Below are 18590 nucleotides of genomic sequence, written 5' to 3' on the forward strand. Positions count from 1 at the left end.
AGCGGCTGCGAAACGCGATGGGGGTGAGGACGGACTGAAGAACCATGGCATCGCCGCTGTGCACTTAGTGCAGCCACCAGGCTCTCGGGGGAGGACAGCAAGGAGAATTTTGTGTTGTCCTTTTTATTTGCAATAATCCGGGGTGGGGAAGGGGAGAGAGAGCTGAGATAATGGGAACTGCAGATGCTGGAGAATTCCAAGATAATAAAATGTGAGGCTGGATGAACACAGCAGGCCAAGCAGCATCTCAGGAGCACAAAAGCTGACGTTTCGGGCCTAGACCCTTCATCAGAGAGGGGGATGGGGAGAGGGAACTGGAATAAACAGGGAGAGAGGGGGAGGCGGACCGAAGATGGAGAGTAAAGAAGATAGGTGGGGAGGTAGGGAGGGGATAGGTCAGTCCAGGGAAGACGGACAGGTCAAGGAGGTGGGATGAGGTTAGTAGGTCGATGGAGGTGCGGCTTGTCGGGGAGAGGAAGGGATGGGTGAGAGGAAGAACCGGTTAGGGAGGCAGAGACAGGTTGGACTGGTTTTGGGATGCAGTGGGTGGGGGGGAAGAGCTGGGCTGGTTGTGAGGTGCAGTGGGGGGAGGGGACGAACTGGGCTGGTTTAGGGATGCTAAATCTCCCCTTCCCCCACCGCATCCCTAAACCAGCCCAGTTCGTCCCCTCCCCCCACTGCACCACACAACCAGCCCAGCTCTTCCCCTCCACCCACTGCATCCCAAAACCAGTCCAACCTGTCTCTGCCTCCCTAACCTGTTCTTCCTCTCAGCCATCCCTTCCTCCCACCCCAAGCCGCACCCCCATCTACCTACTAACCTCATCCCACCTCCTTGACCTGTCCGACTTCCCTGGACTGACCTTTTCTCTCCTCTCCAGCTTCGGTCCGCCTCCCCCTCTCTCCCTATTTATTCCAGTTCCCTCTCCCCGTCCCCCTCTCTGATGAAGGGTTTAGGCCCGAAACGTCAGCTTTTGTGCTCCTGAGATGCTGCTTGGCCTGCTGTGCTCATCCAGCCTCACATTTTATTATTTTAGGAGAGAGAGCTGTTTTGGTTTGTGATAGAAGAGACGAGGCTGTCTATGCCTTTCACCCATCGGTAGCTCTCCTCCTGTCCCTGCCTCTATGCACACACTCTGCCAGGCATAGTCTTCCTCCCTCTGTGTGTGTGTGTGTGTGTCTCTCTCTCGCTTCAGCTCCTAAAACCTAAGATGCATCGGATATAAAAACACGCACATAAACACACACACACACATCAACAAGCCATGGAGAAAGATCAGGAATTACTGCAAGCTGTCAAAACCGAAGATGAAGCTCCTGTGGCTCCTGTACAATCTTCCTCCGCCATGCGGCAGGGTAGGAGCATTGAAAGCAGATCTCAGCTCTTGTGGAGAGAGAGAGAGCGTGAGGCAGCGGCTGCGAAACGCGATGGGGGTGAGGACGGACTGAAGAACCATGGCATCGCCGCTGTGTACTTAGTGCAGCAATGCAGAAGCTGTTGCAAAGGCCGAAACAAGGCAAAGCGAGTGAGTACCCTTTACACACCGTTCCATTGGCTGATGTGAATGTGCCTGCGTTTTTTTGTGTGTGTGTGTGTTTTGCAAATGTCCTGTTATTGTGGAGTAGGAGGGGAGGGAGTTTGGTCTGTTGTTCAATATGGGCTCTCCTATCTTGACCGATGCTGTTCGTGACTCTTGATACAGTGCAATCGGTGGGAATGTAGCATTAGCCTGAATAGTGCGTTCTCTCTCCCTCAGACAGCTCCCCTGCATCCCTTAGCTTCACAAGCCGGCGCTTTCTGCTCCTAACAGCGCAGATTGGACGTTGAGGATTGATAAGGTCAATACTGGGAATCCTAGATTCCCTATCAACCGGGCAAGAGATTGCAGATGGTTTGTAGCGAATCCACGGTTGAGATACAACGCACAGAATCAGTTCGTATAAGGGGAAAGGTGGTTCTGGAGGTTTGCACTGTTCTGTTTCGGCAAAAAAAGTGCCCGACCAGAGAATATCAGGCCAGTGACTAAGATGGTTAAACAGCTAATTCTAGTGGAAAGCTGTCAAGAAGGTAATAGCTCAGAGTCTCGCTTCTGAGGAAGTGCAAACTGGAGATCTTGTTTGACCCACTCTGTGCAGGTTGTTGCTGCTGTGTTGCAAAGAGAGCCTAGAGACGTGAGGGGGGACTCGGATGTGACAAATGCAGTGACTCCACACCCGGGCAGTGGTTTGGCAACATGATTCGGACCCCGTTAGCTTGCAGCCCTCTGACGCTGTTCCCTTACTGCCGGATGCTCACTGGCTCGCACGCCCCAAACAACCGGGGCTATTTTAACTTTAACCCCTTGACTGATGGGCTGACAAGTGCCTGTTGATGACAAAGCAATAGATGCTGCAGATCTGGTAATTAGAAGCAGTTTTGCTGGGAGACGCTTTAATTGATAGATTTCAATTCTAAAATTAACCAGGATTAAACGGGGAAAACCTCGAGCTGGCTGATCTATGATGTAGTAATAACAGTATTTTCGGACAGATTGTCTGAGACGCAGGAGTGATGTCTCTCCCAGCTATCCTGGCTGCAAGGAGGAGGAAAAGGCAACCCTTTCCGAACAAGGCACAGTGAGGATTTCTGAAACATTTATGTATCGCTTAACTGGAAACTTGATAATGTACGCCACAATGTGGGAGGGGGAATCTTATTCAGTTCTATATTTGCCTAAAGCTTCACTCCAGATATTTTGTTAAAAATAAAAGAATAATGGGATTTGAAGGGTACACTGTGAGTAAATCGTGGGAAAATGTTAATTTATTTTGATGTGACTTGCTCCTACATGAGTAAAACATATTGTGATTAAGGATGATGGAATAAACTAAAAGCATTATTTGCCAGGATGAGATTCTGTCATAGTCTGGAGATGCGCTGCTCTGCTATCCAGTTATGAAGAGCTGCTGTAGTTGTGTTCTACAAGACTCCAATTGTTGGATGCAGTGGAAGTCTTTCAGGAGAATACACCATGTCCCTTTTAAAAATAGTTTCTTACTGATTTATCATGTCACACACAGTACTTTGATTTGTAATTTTCTGGCTTATTCTCTGGTGTTGAGAACCTTTGTGGGTTGACTCTCCCTTTGACCTCATGATCCCTGTTGAGTTTAGATTTTGAATGCGTGGCCTGTGCATTTGTTGGATTTCTCTCTATTGGTTCTCTAAGTTCACTGACTGAATGCAACACTGTATCAATGTTTACCAATAATGATCATATCTGTGATGATGATGCTATTTTCCTTGGGACAGATAATGAAAATCTCCATGCTTCACAAAGTCTGTCTTCGTGTCTATTGGTGCTCCATAATTGGTGACCATGCCTTCAGCTGACAATGCCTTAAGCTCTGGAATTTCTTCCATAAACCTCACCACTCCTTTACCACCCCTCCCCCCCCCCACCGACCATGTTCTCCTTTACATTATTGGTTATAAAATACCAGAGCGGTTACCTGTGTTGATATCGCCAGTGTCACGTTTGATTAGATCATTCCTCCTATGAAATATTGTGAGACATTTTACTTTTACCAATGCAAGATGCATACATGCTGTTGTTATTAGACAATAAGTCGAGGTGGGAGGGTGCGGTATCATTGGGATTTAAATGGCTGGAGAGGCCTAACGCCAAATACCCAGCAGGTAGCTGTGTTGGGGCTGGGTTTGAGGGTGGGGTGGCAGATGGTGACTGTCTCTTCTAAATTGGCCCATGCTCCCATTAGAGGATCATATGTAATGCCTTGCTTATCACCAGTCTTCAAAATTCTGACAACACCCCAACTCCCCAACATATCCTCACTAGGGCCTACCAATTCTTCTCACTTGGTAAGCTGAATCTGGAACAATTGTCTAAGTCCCAAGTGCAATACCAGTAATGATCACGTCTTCTGGTGGTGCTGCTGGTACAGTGCTGGAATGCTGCCAATCTCTTACTGGCCTGAATCTCTCTGAGGCAGGACATCTTCATGTATAAGCGGAGCAATCAACCCATCAGATGGTTGCAGAGCTTGGCAGACTTCCCCACCTCTGTGCTTTTAGTCAAAGAGGTGGGGAACCCAGAGTCTTGTGTCATTCAGCCCTGAGGCAGTTGACCCTTACTTGCCTTCTGAAGTAGTATAGCAAATAGTTCATAAAAATGGGTAATAAAATGGTGACTTTGCCAGCATAATCCACATAATTAGAACTTTTCTTTATTAAATTGGGAACTCTGTGTGGTGTGTGCAATGCTAATGGAAGTACAGATCCTGGCTAAGCCCAGTGTTCTGTCTCCACCTCCCATGATAATACAAGGTACTGACTGATTGGTTTCTTGGCTGAGACTGTGGTCACTTAGTTGGCAGCCAAAAACACGAAGCAATGTTTTTAGGAGAGGATGAGACAAAATATTTAGAGTGTCGAGAGGGTCCATAAAGTTTTGCAACTGAAGACATAAAAGCTGCTAGAGTTGAAAAATAACTTGGATCTGTATTTGAACTAACGTTAATGTAGAGGGCCAAGAGCTGGAAAACAGGATTCAACTCGATAGTTTTAATTTGGCTGGCAAAGATGCGCTGGGCCAAATGCTCTCCTTCCATTGCTACAAATTTCCACGATACTCCAAAATCATGTCAAAGATTTCTGAAGAAGGGTCTTGGCTTGAAACATCAGCCTTCCTGCTCCTCTGATGTTGCTTGGCCTGCTGTGTACATCCAGCTGTACACCTTGTTATCGCTATTGTAGAGCATCTATGTGTCCCACTGTTATTTTACTATCGTGCCAGATGTGTAGTACATGATTTCTCTGCAAGTTGGTATGACAAATTAAAATCATGAGACATTTTTATTCTCTTAATGATAAAACTCAAAATTCCAACTGCACCTATGTCAACTCCTGTGCTGTAACATGTCTTTACAGATTGAAAGGTGCATTTTATTTCAGTTGGGATGATTCTTGGATTTCTGCCAGAATTCAGCAGTTTGAGGTTTGCTGTGACAATTCCATGCCTTTTGACCTTCAACAAAATCACAATGAAAATGACGTGGAAATTACAATATGGATACTGTGTGTGTGTGTGTGTGTGTGTGTGTGTGTGTGTGTGTGTGTGTGTACCTTGTGATATTTGATATAATCATTTGATATAATCAGTGGCGTTACTTTGGAGAGGTTTTGGTCTCCCCTTTGAATATTGAAGTACAATGTAAAGCTCTTCCAGAAGTTTCGCTAATGACATAGAGCATCAGTCTGATGAAAACCTACCTCTTCCCCTTGCTACTATCTACTTGTTATTGCAGTATCAGTTTCTGAGACATGCCTTAGAATCCATTAAAGACGTGAATAAAGGCAAACAGTTGCCACTCACTCTAACCAACGTTTTTGTATAAAGATTTTACCCTCTACATGGACATGAGTCTTAATCCCATGTGTCCACTCTGTTCCAGTGAATGCTTTATTCATCCTTACTTTGACCACTTGCTTAACCTATTCCTAAATATTGACTTGGCTGCCTGTTCAGTCATTAATTCTGGTTGCACATTTTGAACTCTATGTGTTTGATGCAGCAGTTGGAAACAAGGGCTTGTGCTGCTTTAGTTATACCATCAATAGAGACTTTAAATAGTCATTAAAGAAAGGAAGAACTGGCACTGAATCAATTACCTGGGGTTTTTTTGTATTCATTCTTAGAATGGAGCTGCTGCTGGCTGGCCAGTATTTATTGCCCACTCATAGCTGCCCTTGACAAGGTGTTGGTGAGCTGCCTTCTTGAACCATGGCTTGGAGGGCAACTTGCAGGTGGTGGTATTCCCATAAATTTGCTGCCCTTATCCTTCTAGATGGTAGTATTTATGAAAGTGTTGGTTTCTAAAGAGCCTTGGTGAATTTATGCAGGGGATTTTGTAGATGATGTGCACAGCTGCTACTTCCCATCACTGGTGGAGGGAATGAATTTTTCTCGCTGTTGCTTTGTTAACTGTAGCAGCTTGCTGTGCCTAAATTGACTGCTGCATTTCCTGACATTGCAATAGTGACTACACTTCCAAAATATGAATACTGCTGAGAAAAGTCATATTTTGCTCCAGTTTTTCAACTTGCACTTAACAGGACAATTCACATCAAATACAATGTAAAAGGATCAACTATTATAGTAAATAAGAAGTGAGTCCTGGTGTTTTCCCTGTGGAAACACCTCAGAGTCCACTGTAATTGCTTTATTCATCTTTACTTCAACCATTTGCTGTACCTGTTCCTAAATATTGATGTGGTTCCACTTCCAAATGAATCAGCACTCTCTTTGTGTACAGCTTTTCCCTTCACTTCTTGCAAATTGCCCCAATAAGTGCAAGATGAAAAGGATAAACAAAATGTATTTTTTTCAAGTTCTGTATTACCAACTGATGACTGCCAAAATACTTCATTGGCTGTAAAGTGCTTTGGAATGTCCTGAGGCCATGAAAGGGAAGAAAGAGAAGGCTTTCTTTCTTAACATTGTGCATTTCACAGCTTTAGGATATCCCAAACAACTTCTGGCCAAGAGAATAGTTGAGAATTGGAGTCACTGTCGTAATGTGGAAACACGGCAGTCCATTTGTGCACAGTGAGATCTCACAAACGGCAACATCACAGTGACCAGAAAACCCCTTCAGTAATATCAGTTCAGAGCTTAGTATTGACCAAAACACCAGGATAACTCTGCTTGACAACAGAGGCATTACATTACCTGAGAGGGAATACGAGTATTTAACAACTAGACACCTGAAGCCACAATTTCAATGGGTAGAGTGTTGGTTCGAATGGTATCATCCAAAGGTCAGCACCTCCAACAATGGAGCACTGGGTATGTTAGCCTAGATTTTCTTCTCAGGTCTATAGATCCTGACTTGAACAATGACATTCTGTCTTAACGGTTGGAGTGAAACCCACTGAGCTGCAGCTAATATAGAACATAGAACATAGAACATAGAACAGTACAGCACAGAACAGGCCCTTCAGCCCACAATGTTGTGCCGACCATTGATCCTCATGTATGCACCCTCAAATTTCTGTGACCATATACATGTCCAGCAGTCTCTTAAATGACCCCAATGACCTTGCTTCCACAACTGCTGCTGGCAACGCATTCCATGCTCTCACAACTCTCTGCGTAAAGAACCTGCCTCTGACATCCCCTCTATACTTTCCACCAACCAGCTTAAAACTATGACCCCTCGTGCTAGCCATTTCTGCCCTGGGAAATAGCCTCTGGCTATCAACTCTATCTATGCCTCTCATTATCTTGTATACCTCAATTAGATCCCCTCTCCTCCTCCTTTTCTCCAATGAAAAGAGACCGAGCTCAGTCAACCTCTCTTCATAAGATAAGCCCTCCAGTCCAGGCAGCATCCTGGTAAACCTCCTCTGAACCCTCTCCAAAGCATCCACATCTTTCCTATAATAGGGCGCCCAGAACTGGACGCAGTATTCCAAGTGCGGTCTAACCAAAGTTTTATAGAGCTGCAACAAGATCTCACGACTCTTAAACTCAATCCCCCTGTTAATGAAAGCCAAAACACCATATGCTTTCTTAACAACCCTGTCCACTTGGGTGGCCATTTTAAGGGATCTATGTATCTGCACACCAAGATCCCTCTGTTCCTCCACACTGCCAAGAACCCTATCGTTAATCCTGTACTCAGCTTTCAAATTCGACCTTCCAAAATGCATCACCTCGCATTTATCCAGGTTGAACTCCATCTGCCACCTCTCAGCCCATCTCTGCATCCTGTCAATGTCCCGCTGCAGCCTACAACAGCCCTCTACACTGTCAACGACACCTCCGACCTTTGTGTCGTCTGCAAACTTGCTGACCCATCCTTCAATCCCCTCATCCAAGTCATTAATAAAAATTACAAACAGTAGAGGCCCAAGGACAGAGCCCTGTGGAACCCCACTCACCACTGACTTCCAGGCAGAATATTTTCCTTCTACTACCACTCGCTGTCTTGTGTTGGCCAGCCAATTCTGTATCCAAGCAGCTAAGTTCCCCTGTATCCCATTCCTCCTGACCTTCTGAATGAGCCTACCATGGGGAACCTTATCAAATGCCTTACTGAAATCCATATACACCACATCCACAGCTCGACCCTCATCAACTTTTCTAGTCACATCCTCAAAAAACTCGATAAGGTTTGTAAGGCATGACCTACCCCTCACAAAGCCGTGTTGACTGTATTTGATCAAGCCATGCTCTTCCAGATGGTCATAAATCTTATCCCTCAGAATCCTTTCTAACACCTTGCAGACGACAGACGTGAGACTTACTGGTCTATAATTGCCGGGGATTTCCCTATTTCCTTTCTTGAAGAGAGGAATTACATTTGCCTCTCTCCAGTCCTCAGATACGACTCCAGTGGAGAGCGAGGATGCAAAGATCTTTGCAAGTGGCGAAGCAATTGCATTTCTCGCTTCCCAAAGCAGCCGAGGACAAATCTGGTCCTGGCCTGGCGACTTGTCAATGTTAATGTTTGACAAAATTTTCAGCACATCAGCTTCGTCTATCTCTATCCATTCCAGCATGCACACCTGCTCTTCAAAGGGTTCATATCCAATGATTGATCTGTATAGTGAGTGAAAGGAAAATGGTGTAAACACCACACTGTGCAGCCTGCTCTCATTCACTCACTCGGAGCAAATTTTCAGAAACTTGCCAGTAGATAGTGAGTGCACCTTCTTATTAAGCTGCTGCTTGTAGCCGCTCCTGCCAGGAGACCTGCTGTCATGGTGTGCCAATTCTGTCTGTCTTATGCCACCCTCATACATCGGTTGTGGTTTGTTGGCAGCCATTCTGTGACACCACTCTGTGACCTGTTCCTGGGAAGATAGGGTTCTCCAGTGAGGAAAGGTTGGATCTGTACCAGTTGGAACTTAGAAGAATGAGAATTGATCCTATGGCAATATATAAAATCCTGAGGGGACTTGATACATTGTGTACAGGGAAAATGTTTCCTCTCGTGAGGGAATCTCAAAAAAGGGGGTACAATTTAAGAACAGGAGGTCTTCTTTCTATGATGGAGACAAGGAGGATTTCCATCAGAGGGGTATGGGTCTGTGGAATTCTCTTCCCCAAAAAGTATTGGCGGCTGTACCATTGACTTTATTCTAGGTTGAGTTAGATGGTTTTTTGATAGATGTGGGAGACGAGGGCTTGGGGAAAAGGGACAGAGGGGCTTGAGTCCACAAGCAGATCAGCCACTGGATGGTGGAGCAGAGTTAAAGGGCTGAATGGCTTTCTGTTGCTCTCAAATGACATGTTCCTATATTCCGTTCTAACATCCATCATCCAACTGCACATAGGTTGACCCCTCTTCCTGCTGCTGTCCAGAATCTCTTAGCTTGTAAGCTCAGATCAAATAGCCAAAATTGTGACTCTTTTTTTCTGGGTGTCACTTATTAAACTTGGAGAGAGGAAAAAGGAGTATATGAGTACCTTTTGTTCTTCTCATTTTAGATTCAATCTTTTTATAATATTTCTGAGAACTGCTTGAGAAACAGAGTCATAGAATCATACAGCATGGAAACAGACTCTTCAGTCAAACCAGCCCGTGCCAAACATATTTTCGAGCTAAACTAGTCCCACCTGCCTGCTCCTGGTCCATAACTCTCCAAATCTTTCCTGTTCATGTACGATTCTAAGTGTCTTTTAAGTGTTATAGTGTCTAACTCAGGAAATGAATAGTTTTTTTGTGGGTGCATGTGGGATGTACTGTATCATGGTGAGGGAAAGTAAAAGGTGTATTCAGATTGAGGAAATGAATGCTGGCCTGAACAGAATTGGTTGCTTTGTATGGCCTTATTGATTTTGCTTGCCTCTCGTACCTTGTCGTAAAACTGCTTATAACTTCAAGGAAGGCGAATAGCAATTGCTGTGGGTTTTGCAGAACACATTGTAAGTACATACAGATTTATTTTTTAAAAAAGCTATTAAACCAAAGAAATGGAATTGCACAATAAATCAGAAAGTAACGTGGCAGCCTAGCTGCTTGCTGAAGCACTTAGACTTTGTATAGATGGCTTTGTGCTTTGCCATCCACTTTCCACAATGGTTAAAATCATAAAATTGTACAGCACAGAATGAGTCCATTCAATCCATTATGCCTGGGTTGACTGGCGGAAAGAGATTTCTGATCTGCCCCACTTCCCAGTCTTTTCTCTGCACCACTGCAAATATTTCCCATTTTAAACTACTTCATTCCTCCTGCCTCAGAGCATCTTGCTTTCATTGTGCTGCTTGGGTTGGCCTAGAAACACAATTGGCAAAGTGGGTGGCAAGAGAGGTGATTCATTCTGAATGCCTCTTTTTAAAATATTATTTATTTATTGAATGTGGGCATCACTGTTACGGGGCCAGCATTAATTGCTCATGAGCAGATGCTCCTGAGCTGCCTTCCAAAACCACAGTATTCCCAAAGCGATGATAAGGAGGGAGCTGCAGAATTCTCAATCAGTAAAGATGATGGAATGGCAACATTTTCATGTCAGGATTGTGTGTACATCCGAAGATTGGAGGGAAACTGAGAAGTGATGCCCCCATGTGCCTGCTGTCCTTGCCCTGCTGGTTGGTAGATGTTGTGGGTTCTGGAGAAACCTTTGAAGAAATGTTGTTGCGTTACTGCACTGTATCTTGTAGATTCCAGTTGGAGCATCCACTTTAAGGCATCTACTTGCATCCTCATTCGAGATTCTCTATTCTGAGTGTAGGGAGTCACTTACTATGCTAGTATTGCATGGTGCTGACTTTTACAAGCTGCCAATCAAGATGAAGTCACGGAGAAAAGAAATAGCTGTGATGTGAAGGTACATGACAGATTCCATTGTTACTGTATTGGCTTAGTAGAAATATCACCATTGAGTCAAAAGGTTGTGGATTCAAGTCACACAGCTGGAGAGTATCAGAGAGGGTAAGTGAAGAAGGGTGTTCCTCATGACTGGAGATTGCAGAACCAAAGGTCACAGACTAAGGATGCACAGTAGAACGAAGATGAGGAGAAATGTCTTCGCCAAGAGAATGGTGAGCCAGTGGAATTTTCTATCATTGAATATTTTTAAGACAGAGTTAGATATTGTTCTTCGAGCTAAAGAGATCAAAGAATATGGGGAGAAAGCAGGAACAGCAATGAGCAGGCATGCTCATATTTTATGGTGGAGCAGGCTCAAGAACTGAATGGCCTACTCCCAGTCCAATTTTCTCTGTTTCTATGTTAAATTGGGAAAGGGGAATGGATAATCCGGTAGTTAATTAATTATTGCTTTAAGCATAAAATTAAACTGAACATTTATAACTCACTGACCTAGTTCCAAACACACATAAATAGGATTCAGACTTGATTGATATTCCCCAATAAGGACAAACCAAAGTGCTTTGAAACAGACAAAGTGTAGTCACTGCTGTAACATAGAGAATGTATTTGCATAAGTTCCTACAAACAGTAAATTTACTTGCATGAGCTCCCACAAACTGTAATGTGATAATGACCTGATAATCACTTTTAGCAATGTTGATAGTGAGATCTCACCTGTTTTTCCTCTAAAGAATACCATGTGATTTTTTTTACTTCCACCTGGGAGAGCAAACAAAGGTACAGATTTATCACCAATGCAGCACAGCAGGACAAGAAATGAGAATTGTTACGATTCCAGCTGCTTCAGCAAGTGGAATAGTCAAACCCCAGAATAAAACCTGCCTCGCTAGATCTTTTTCCCCTTTGTCAAACCTTGTGGTCTTTCACTGAAACATAAGCACATCAGACTACAGATTAGATTTTACCAATAAAACAGAAGTTTATTACATTGAAGAAATAAAATAAACCAAAATATCAAATATAGCAGTTTCAAAAATTTCAGAACACATTGCAAAAGAAAGTTACCCATGAGAACTTTCCCCTTGACTACTCTCAAACTTAAAGCTTAGCCTTCCTCAGTATTTTCATAGTCTGCAGAATTCTAACAAAATACTTTAACTGTTCTAAACAAGAGATAGAAGTTACAGAGACAGAGACTGCATTGTTTTAAATGACAAAGGAAATGCTTTTGTAAAGCGCAAAAAGTGTAGCAATGAGATAAGTACAGGAATAAAAGATGGATCCAGAAAAGGTGTGAATGCTTTCAACAGTTCCATGACCAGCAGCTTTCCAATACAGCCGAAGGCAACATGTTGCTTTATTCTGAAACCTCAGCCAAGATTGCTTCTCAGTGAATCAGTCATGAAACTCTCTGAGGAATACTACAATATGATCAGTGTTACTGCTGTGGAATGCCTACTGAATGTTTAATGTTTAACCACACATCCATAAGGCAGCCCCACAGTCAGTGCACCATCCCTTTACTACCATACTACATGGGCTAGATATAGCTTTCACCTCAGTGGGCAAGAACTTAAATCCAAAAACCTTACAACTCAAGAAATAAATAGTGTTAAAAACCAAAAGAACTGTGGATGCTGTAAATAAGAGACAAAAAACAGAAGTTGCTGAAAAAGCTCAGCCGGTCTGGGCAGCATTTGTGAAGAGAAATCAAAGTTAAGGCTTCAGGTCCGGTCACCTTTCCTCTGAAATAAATAGTATTAGTCACTGATGTATAGCTGACAGTAAAATTCGGCCTTTTTCTCTCCATAAATTCTGCCAGGCCTGTTGAGTTTCTCCAGCGCTTGCTGTTATTTCAGATTTCCAGCATTCTCAGTATTACGCTTTCAATGTAGGCGTCAGCTGGCATACCCTTGGAGGTGTTTGTGTCCTGTTTAGACCTCCCCAATATGAAAACATGTATATGGACATGTGGTTATCTTAGGAAATGATGTTGAAGCATCCCCTAGGCAGGGATGTAAGATGTAGCAATTTCCCCAGATCTTTAACTCCTGCAGCGAGGCGCCAAGAAGCTTTGCCTAGATTTCGGAATGGGCTACAACACGGAAAATCTCCTATACTGTCTGTAATGAATATAGTATCCATCGTTAATCAATTCTGGAGAGGGATTCAGGAGATGAGATTTTTATGAGTAAGGCCTGTGCTCAATTGAAGTGCAAAATACTGAGTTTAAATTCCTTTCCTTGTACATTATTTTCATGTAACTGCAAAATGAATTTGAGATTTCCCATGTATACGAATGATAAACATGCAGCTCTGAAGATGTTGAAGAAATTCACTTTATTAAATAGTGCTCCCCATCAATATTTGCGAGTGAAAATGGATTCTAAAGTGAAATTTCATATCCTACTAAAACAGTGCTGTGTCCAAGGGCACAATTAACTTGTATTCAATGCTTGTCTTTGGGCAAATAATGTGCACAACAGAATCATTGGTTGTTTCCCTTCCGGATCAGAAGCACCTCTGTTAGTCCTCTTTCTCTTCTACAATGTCGAAAACTATACAGTCTGCTCCCAACAAAGTTTTTTCATTTATTCTTCTTTTGCTGGTGCTATGATTCCAGCTGCTGTTGTTACAAGCCAGGCCACATCCGAGAATGAAATCTGACTTGATTATCAATTTTTCTTCAATTTAGTGTGGCAGCCTTTCACTGAAACATAAGCACACAAAGCTGCACATTTGGTTTTAACAATAAAACAGTTCATTGCACTAAAGAAAGTAAAATACAATAAAGCAAACCAAACTAACTATATAACTCAGTTTGAAAGGTTGCAAAACACAACAAAACAGCATCCCATGTACTCCCTAAAACAGTCACTTTACAGTTACTTAACAATCTGGAGCGGTTTTCTTTCTCTATCAAATCTGCATGTTAGATTTAACTGCTTCTGCTCAGTTTCTGTCCCTCAAATTGTGGGGTCTTCCTCCTTCACCATTCACACAACTGAGAGTTTAGACTTCCTCAGTGTTTTACTAATCCACACGGTTCTCCCCAGACATTCCAGCTCTGGAAGTTTCACTAACTACACCCTTTCACAAAAATAGCTTATTTCCTTAGCCCCTCTGAACAGTCTCCATTTCTAGGATAGATTATACTTGGTTCTGACCCCAGCTGAGTTGAGAGTATGACTTGGAGGGGAACTTGTAGCTGATAGAGTTGCAAACCATGTGCTGCTCATTGCTCCCCCCCAGTATCTGGAAACATACGCTGTGCCTCTAAGCTGATCAGTATTGTATCATTTATTGTGTATCCTATTGACTAGTTTGCCCTCCCCAAATGCCTTACTGCACATTCCGGCAGATTAAATTCTATTTGTCCCTTTCTGTTAACCGATCAGCCCATTGTTACTATATTCCAAGTCTGCAGCTTTCTTCCTCTTTATCAACCATGCACTCATTTTTAGTCTATCATCTGCAAATTTTTAATGGTGCCCCCTGCACTTAAGTTTGCTTCTTTGCTATCTACCATGAAAGGGAAAGGACCCAATACTGAACCCTGTGGAATCCCAATAGAAATGACCTTTCAACTACAACTACAGTGAGCATTACCCTTTGTCTGCAGTCACTGAGTTTATTTTGTTCCATTTGCTACTTTCCCTCAGATTCCATCACCACCTTCTGTTTTGACCAATTCATCATGTGTGAACTAGTCCAAAGCCACCTTGAAACCTACGTAAGCTGCATCAAATGCTCTACTCTCCTTGACCCTCTTTAACACCAATTCAAATTGGTGCGGCATAGTGACTCTGTGGTTAGAACTGCTGACTCACAGCACCAGGGATCAGGGTTTGATTCCAGCCTCAGGAGACTGTCTGTGCGGAGTTTGCACACTCTCACCATGTCTGTGTGGGCTTCCTCCAGGTGCTCTGGTTTCCTTCCACAGTCCAAAGATGTGGAGGGTAGGTGGATTGGCCATGCTAAATTGGCCATGCTAAATTACCCATAGTGTGCAGGGACGTGTAGATTAGGTGGATTAGCCATTGGAGATGAAGGGTTACAGGGATAGGATAGGGGATGTGTTGGCTGGGACGCTGTTTGGAGGGTTGGTGTTGACTTGATGGGATGAATCGCCTGCTTGCACCCTGTAGGGATTCTATGAATCATGAAATTCAAATATAGAATCAAGTTCATCAGACACAAATGAAATCAGAAAATCCCAGAACTGCTCAGAAGGTCTGGCAGCGTCTGTGGACAGAGAAACAGAATTAATGTTTCATTAACCTGCCATCAGAAGTCCAAAGATAGGTCCATTGTGCTGAATATTTCCAGCGTGTTTTGGTCTTACTTTAGATTGCCAGCATTTGCAGTATTTTGCTGTTGTACTACCCAGACGTGATCACCCGTGAACAAATCCACACTGAGTGTATTTAATTACAAATCGGTAGTTATTAGGACAAGTGACATAAAGTATTGCCAAAAAGGCAGCTTTCAGGAGGAAAGAGTGAAAATGGAGGGGCATGGGAAGGGAATTCCAGAGATTCGGGCCTAGGCAGCTAAAAGTTGGAGGAGGGGTGATGGTCTAGTGATATTATCGCTGGACTGTTAATCCAGAAACCCAAGTAATGTTTTGGGGACCTGGGTTCGAAACCCACCACGGCAGATGGTAGAATTTGAATTCAATAAATATTTGGAATTAACAATCTAATGATGGCCGTGAATCCATTGTCGATTGTTGGAAAAACCTGTCTAGGTTCACTGATGTCCTTTAGGAAAGAAAACTGCATTCCTTACCTGGTCTGCCCTACATGTGACTCCAGACCCACAGCAATGTGGTTGACTCTTAACTGCCCTCCGGGCAATAAGGGATGGGCAATAAATGCTGCCTGACCAGTGACGCCCTCATCTTGTGAATGAATCAAGAAAAATGCAACAATGTAAAATTAGACAGAGATAGAAGTTACAGAGACAGAGACTGCATTGTTTTAAATGACAAAGGAAATGCTTTTGTAAAGCACAAAAAGTGTAGCAATGAGATAAGTACAGGAATAAAAGATGGATCCAGAAAAGGTGTGAATGCTTTCAACAGTTCCATTACCAGCAGCTTTCCAATACAGCCGAAGGCAACATGTTGCTTTATTCTGAATAATATCCACTGAGAAACCTCAGCCAAGATTGCTTCTCAGTGAATCAGTCATGAAACTCTCTGAGGAATACTACAATATGATCAGTGTTACTGCTGTGGAATGCCGACTGAATGTTTAATGGATATTTTAGTCTCCTGATCAATGGATGTAACAGGGATGCTCTTGAACTCTCCTTGTTCATTCCTCAGTGGAAAATGTTGGGGCAAGAGCACAAGTTTTATACTCTATCAAATCTTCACACCTCGTAATTCTATTATTGGAGCTTCATTCTTGAGACCAGATAGAAGAATGTTTTATTAATATAGATGCTACATAGCCACTAATAAATCTAACAGGAAACTCAGGAGAAGCAACTTTGCCCAGAAAGTGGTTAAAATTTGAACCAGGAAGAGTGGCTGAAATGATAGCACAGATACTTTTAAGAGGAAGCCAGAGGAGCACATGAGGTAAAGGGGATGGTAGGGTTAAAAAGGGGTAGAAAGAGTCTTGTGTGAAACATAGATAACATCATGAGCCTGTTTCTGTACTGCAAGCTCTGTTTGTTAAGCATTGACTTCAGAATTAAGCACAGTCTCTCCAGAAAAGGCGATTGTTTAGAACAGTTAAAGGAATAAGTTGTCTCAGAGTAAGGGTTATTATTTGTGAATCTTTCAGACCCCGAGTATTTTGTTTGAATTCTGCAGACTGTGAAAAAACTGAGGAAGGCTAAGCTTAAGTTTGTGAGTAGTCAAGGGGAAAGTTCTCATGGGTAACTTTCTTTTGCAATGTGTTCTGAAATTTTTGAAACTGCTATATTTGATATTTTGGTTTATTTTATTTCTTCAATGTAATAAACTTCTGTTTTATTGGTAAAATCTAATCTGTAGTCTGATGTGCTTATGTTTCAGTGAAAGACCACAAGGTTTGACAAAGGGGAAAAAGATCGAGCGAGGCAGGTTTTATTCTGGGGTTTGACTATTCCACTTGCTGAAGCAGCTGGAATCGTAACGGTTCTCATTTCTTGTCCTGCTGTGCTGCATTGGTGATAAATCTGTACGTTTCCTGGCTGTAACCGTACCAGGAAGTTCAAGAGTTCAGTGAAATGATGCTTCATTATTAGCATCAACTTCATCAGGAATACACCACACAGAAAACATTTCCCGAATTCGTAGAATGTCTTCGTGGACAAAGTTGGATCAATGGTTGTTTTAAATTTGTTCTCCACTATGGAAAGTGGAGTGTTTCTCATTCGAACTGTGTATTGTGAAATAGTGGTTAGCTGCTGCTAGTTGTAAGTTATTATTTCATTAACATGAGAGTTCAATATTCCAGCCATTGGACCTTGCATTGTTTTCACTATTATTGTGGTTAACTCATGTGTTTCTGTTTAAAGTGGCATTTGATGAATGCTCGTGGACATTGTGCACAGGGAGTAAGCAATTTAAACTCCTTTAAACACTCTACATAGTCACTTAATTCGTTGCATGGGTAAACCTAATGAGAAAATATATGTACTAATTTATATTTGTGTATATAATATTTATACATATAATATTTTATATATTACATATCTATAATATTTATATGAATATATTTGTGTTGGTTGCATTACCCGAAACACTACTCGGGTAGTGTCTCCCACCCATCCTCCTCCTCGAAGCAAAAAAAAAGTTTCTGTGCGACAGAAGGTAACTAGTTTATTTTTTATTCTTTATTTTAAACAGTCTCTTTGGGAATTTAGAATAATGGGAACGGAGGTCAGGGCAGTTGAATGCTCCTCCTGCAGAATGTGGGAGGTAAGGGTCACCACTAGTGTCCCTGCGGACTACATCTGCGGGAAGTGCACCCAACTCCAGCTCCTTGAAAACCGCGTTAGGGAACTGGAGCTGGAGCTCACAGGGACTGGCCCCGCAGCCATGTCCCGCGCACTGTCCCGCTCACAGCGTATTGTCCCCAGCAGCCCTGACCTGCTGACAGGGACCTGCCCCCGCAGCCATGACCCGCCAGCAGGGACTGCCCCCCGCAGACGTGTCCCGCTCACAGCGACTTGCACCCCGCAGTCCTGTCCCGCTCACCGCGTACTGCCCCCCGCAGACGTGTCCCGCTCACAGGGCCTGGGCCCTGCAGCCCTGTCCCGCACACAGCGTACTGGGCCCCGCAGCCGTGTCCCACTCACAGGGACTGGAGCCCGTAGCCCTGAGCGCTCATCGTGACTTGCCCCCGCAGCCCTGACCCGCTCATCGTGACTTGCCCCCACAGCTCTGACCCGCTCACAGGGACTGGCCCTTGCAGCCATGACCCGGTCACAGCGACTTGTCCCCCGCAGTCCTGTCCCGCAGCCAGGGACTGGCCCCCGCAGCCTGGGACTGGCCCCCGCAGCCCTGTCCTACTCACAGCGGATTGGAGCCGCAGCCCTGTCCCGCTCACATGGTATTGCCCCCCGCAGCCGTGTCCCGCTCAGAGGGACGGGCGCCCGCAGCCCTGACCCGCTCACAGCGTACTGCCCCCCGCAGCCGTGTCCCGCTCACAGGGTCTGGCCCTCGGAGCCCTGACCCGCTCACAGCGTACTGCCCCCCGCAGCCGTGTCCTGCTCACAGAAACTGGCCCAAAAGCCCTGAT

General features: G+C 43.9%; 1 protein-coding gene across 2 annotated transcripts in view; it reads left to right on the forward strand.

Moving 5' to 3' along the window:
- The first annotated feature begins 786 nt into the window (after positions 1-786).
- LOC132207893 (uncharacterized) overlaps positions 787-18590 on the forward strand; it is a 114647-nt gene continuing 96843 nt past the window's right edge. For both annotated transcript variants that reach the window (XM_059643729.1, XM_059643730.1), the window contains exon 1: positions 787-1526. In XM_059643729.1, the coding sequence (XP_059499712.1) occupies positions 1266-1526 (261 nt within the window). In that variant the 5' untranslated portion in view covers positions 787-1265. The remainder of the gene's footprint in view (positions 1527-18590) is intronic.

Source organism: Stegostoma tigrinum, unplaced genomic scaffold, assembly GCF_030684315.1.
Source record: "Stegostoma tigrinum isolate sSteTig4 unplaced genomic scaffold, sSteTig4.hap1 scaffold_197, whole genome shotgun sequence".
Lineage (NCBI taxonomy): Eukaryota > Metazoa > Chordata > Chondrichthyes > Orectolobiformes > Stegostomatidae > Stegostoma > Stegostoma tigrinum.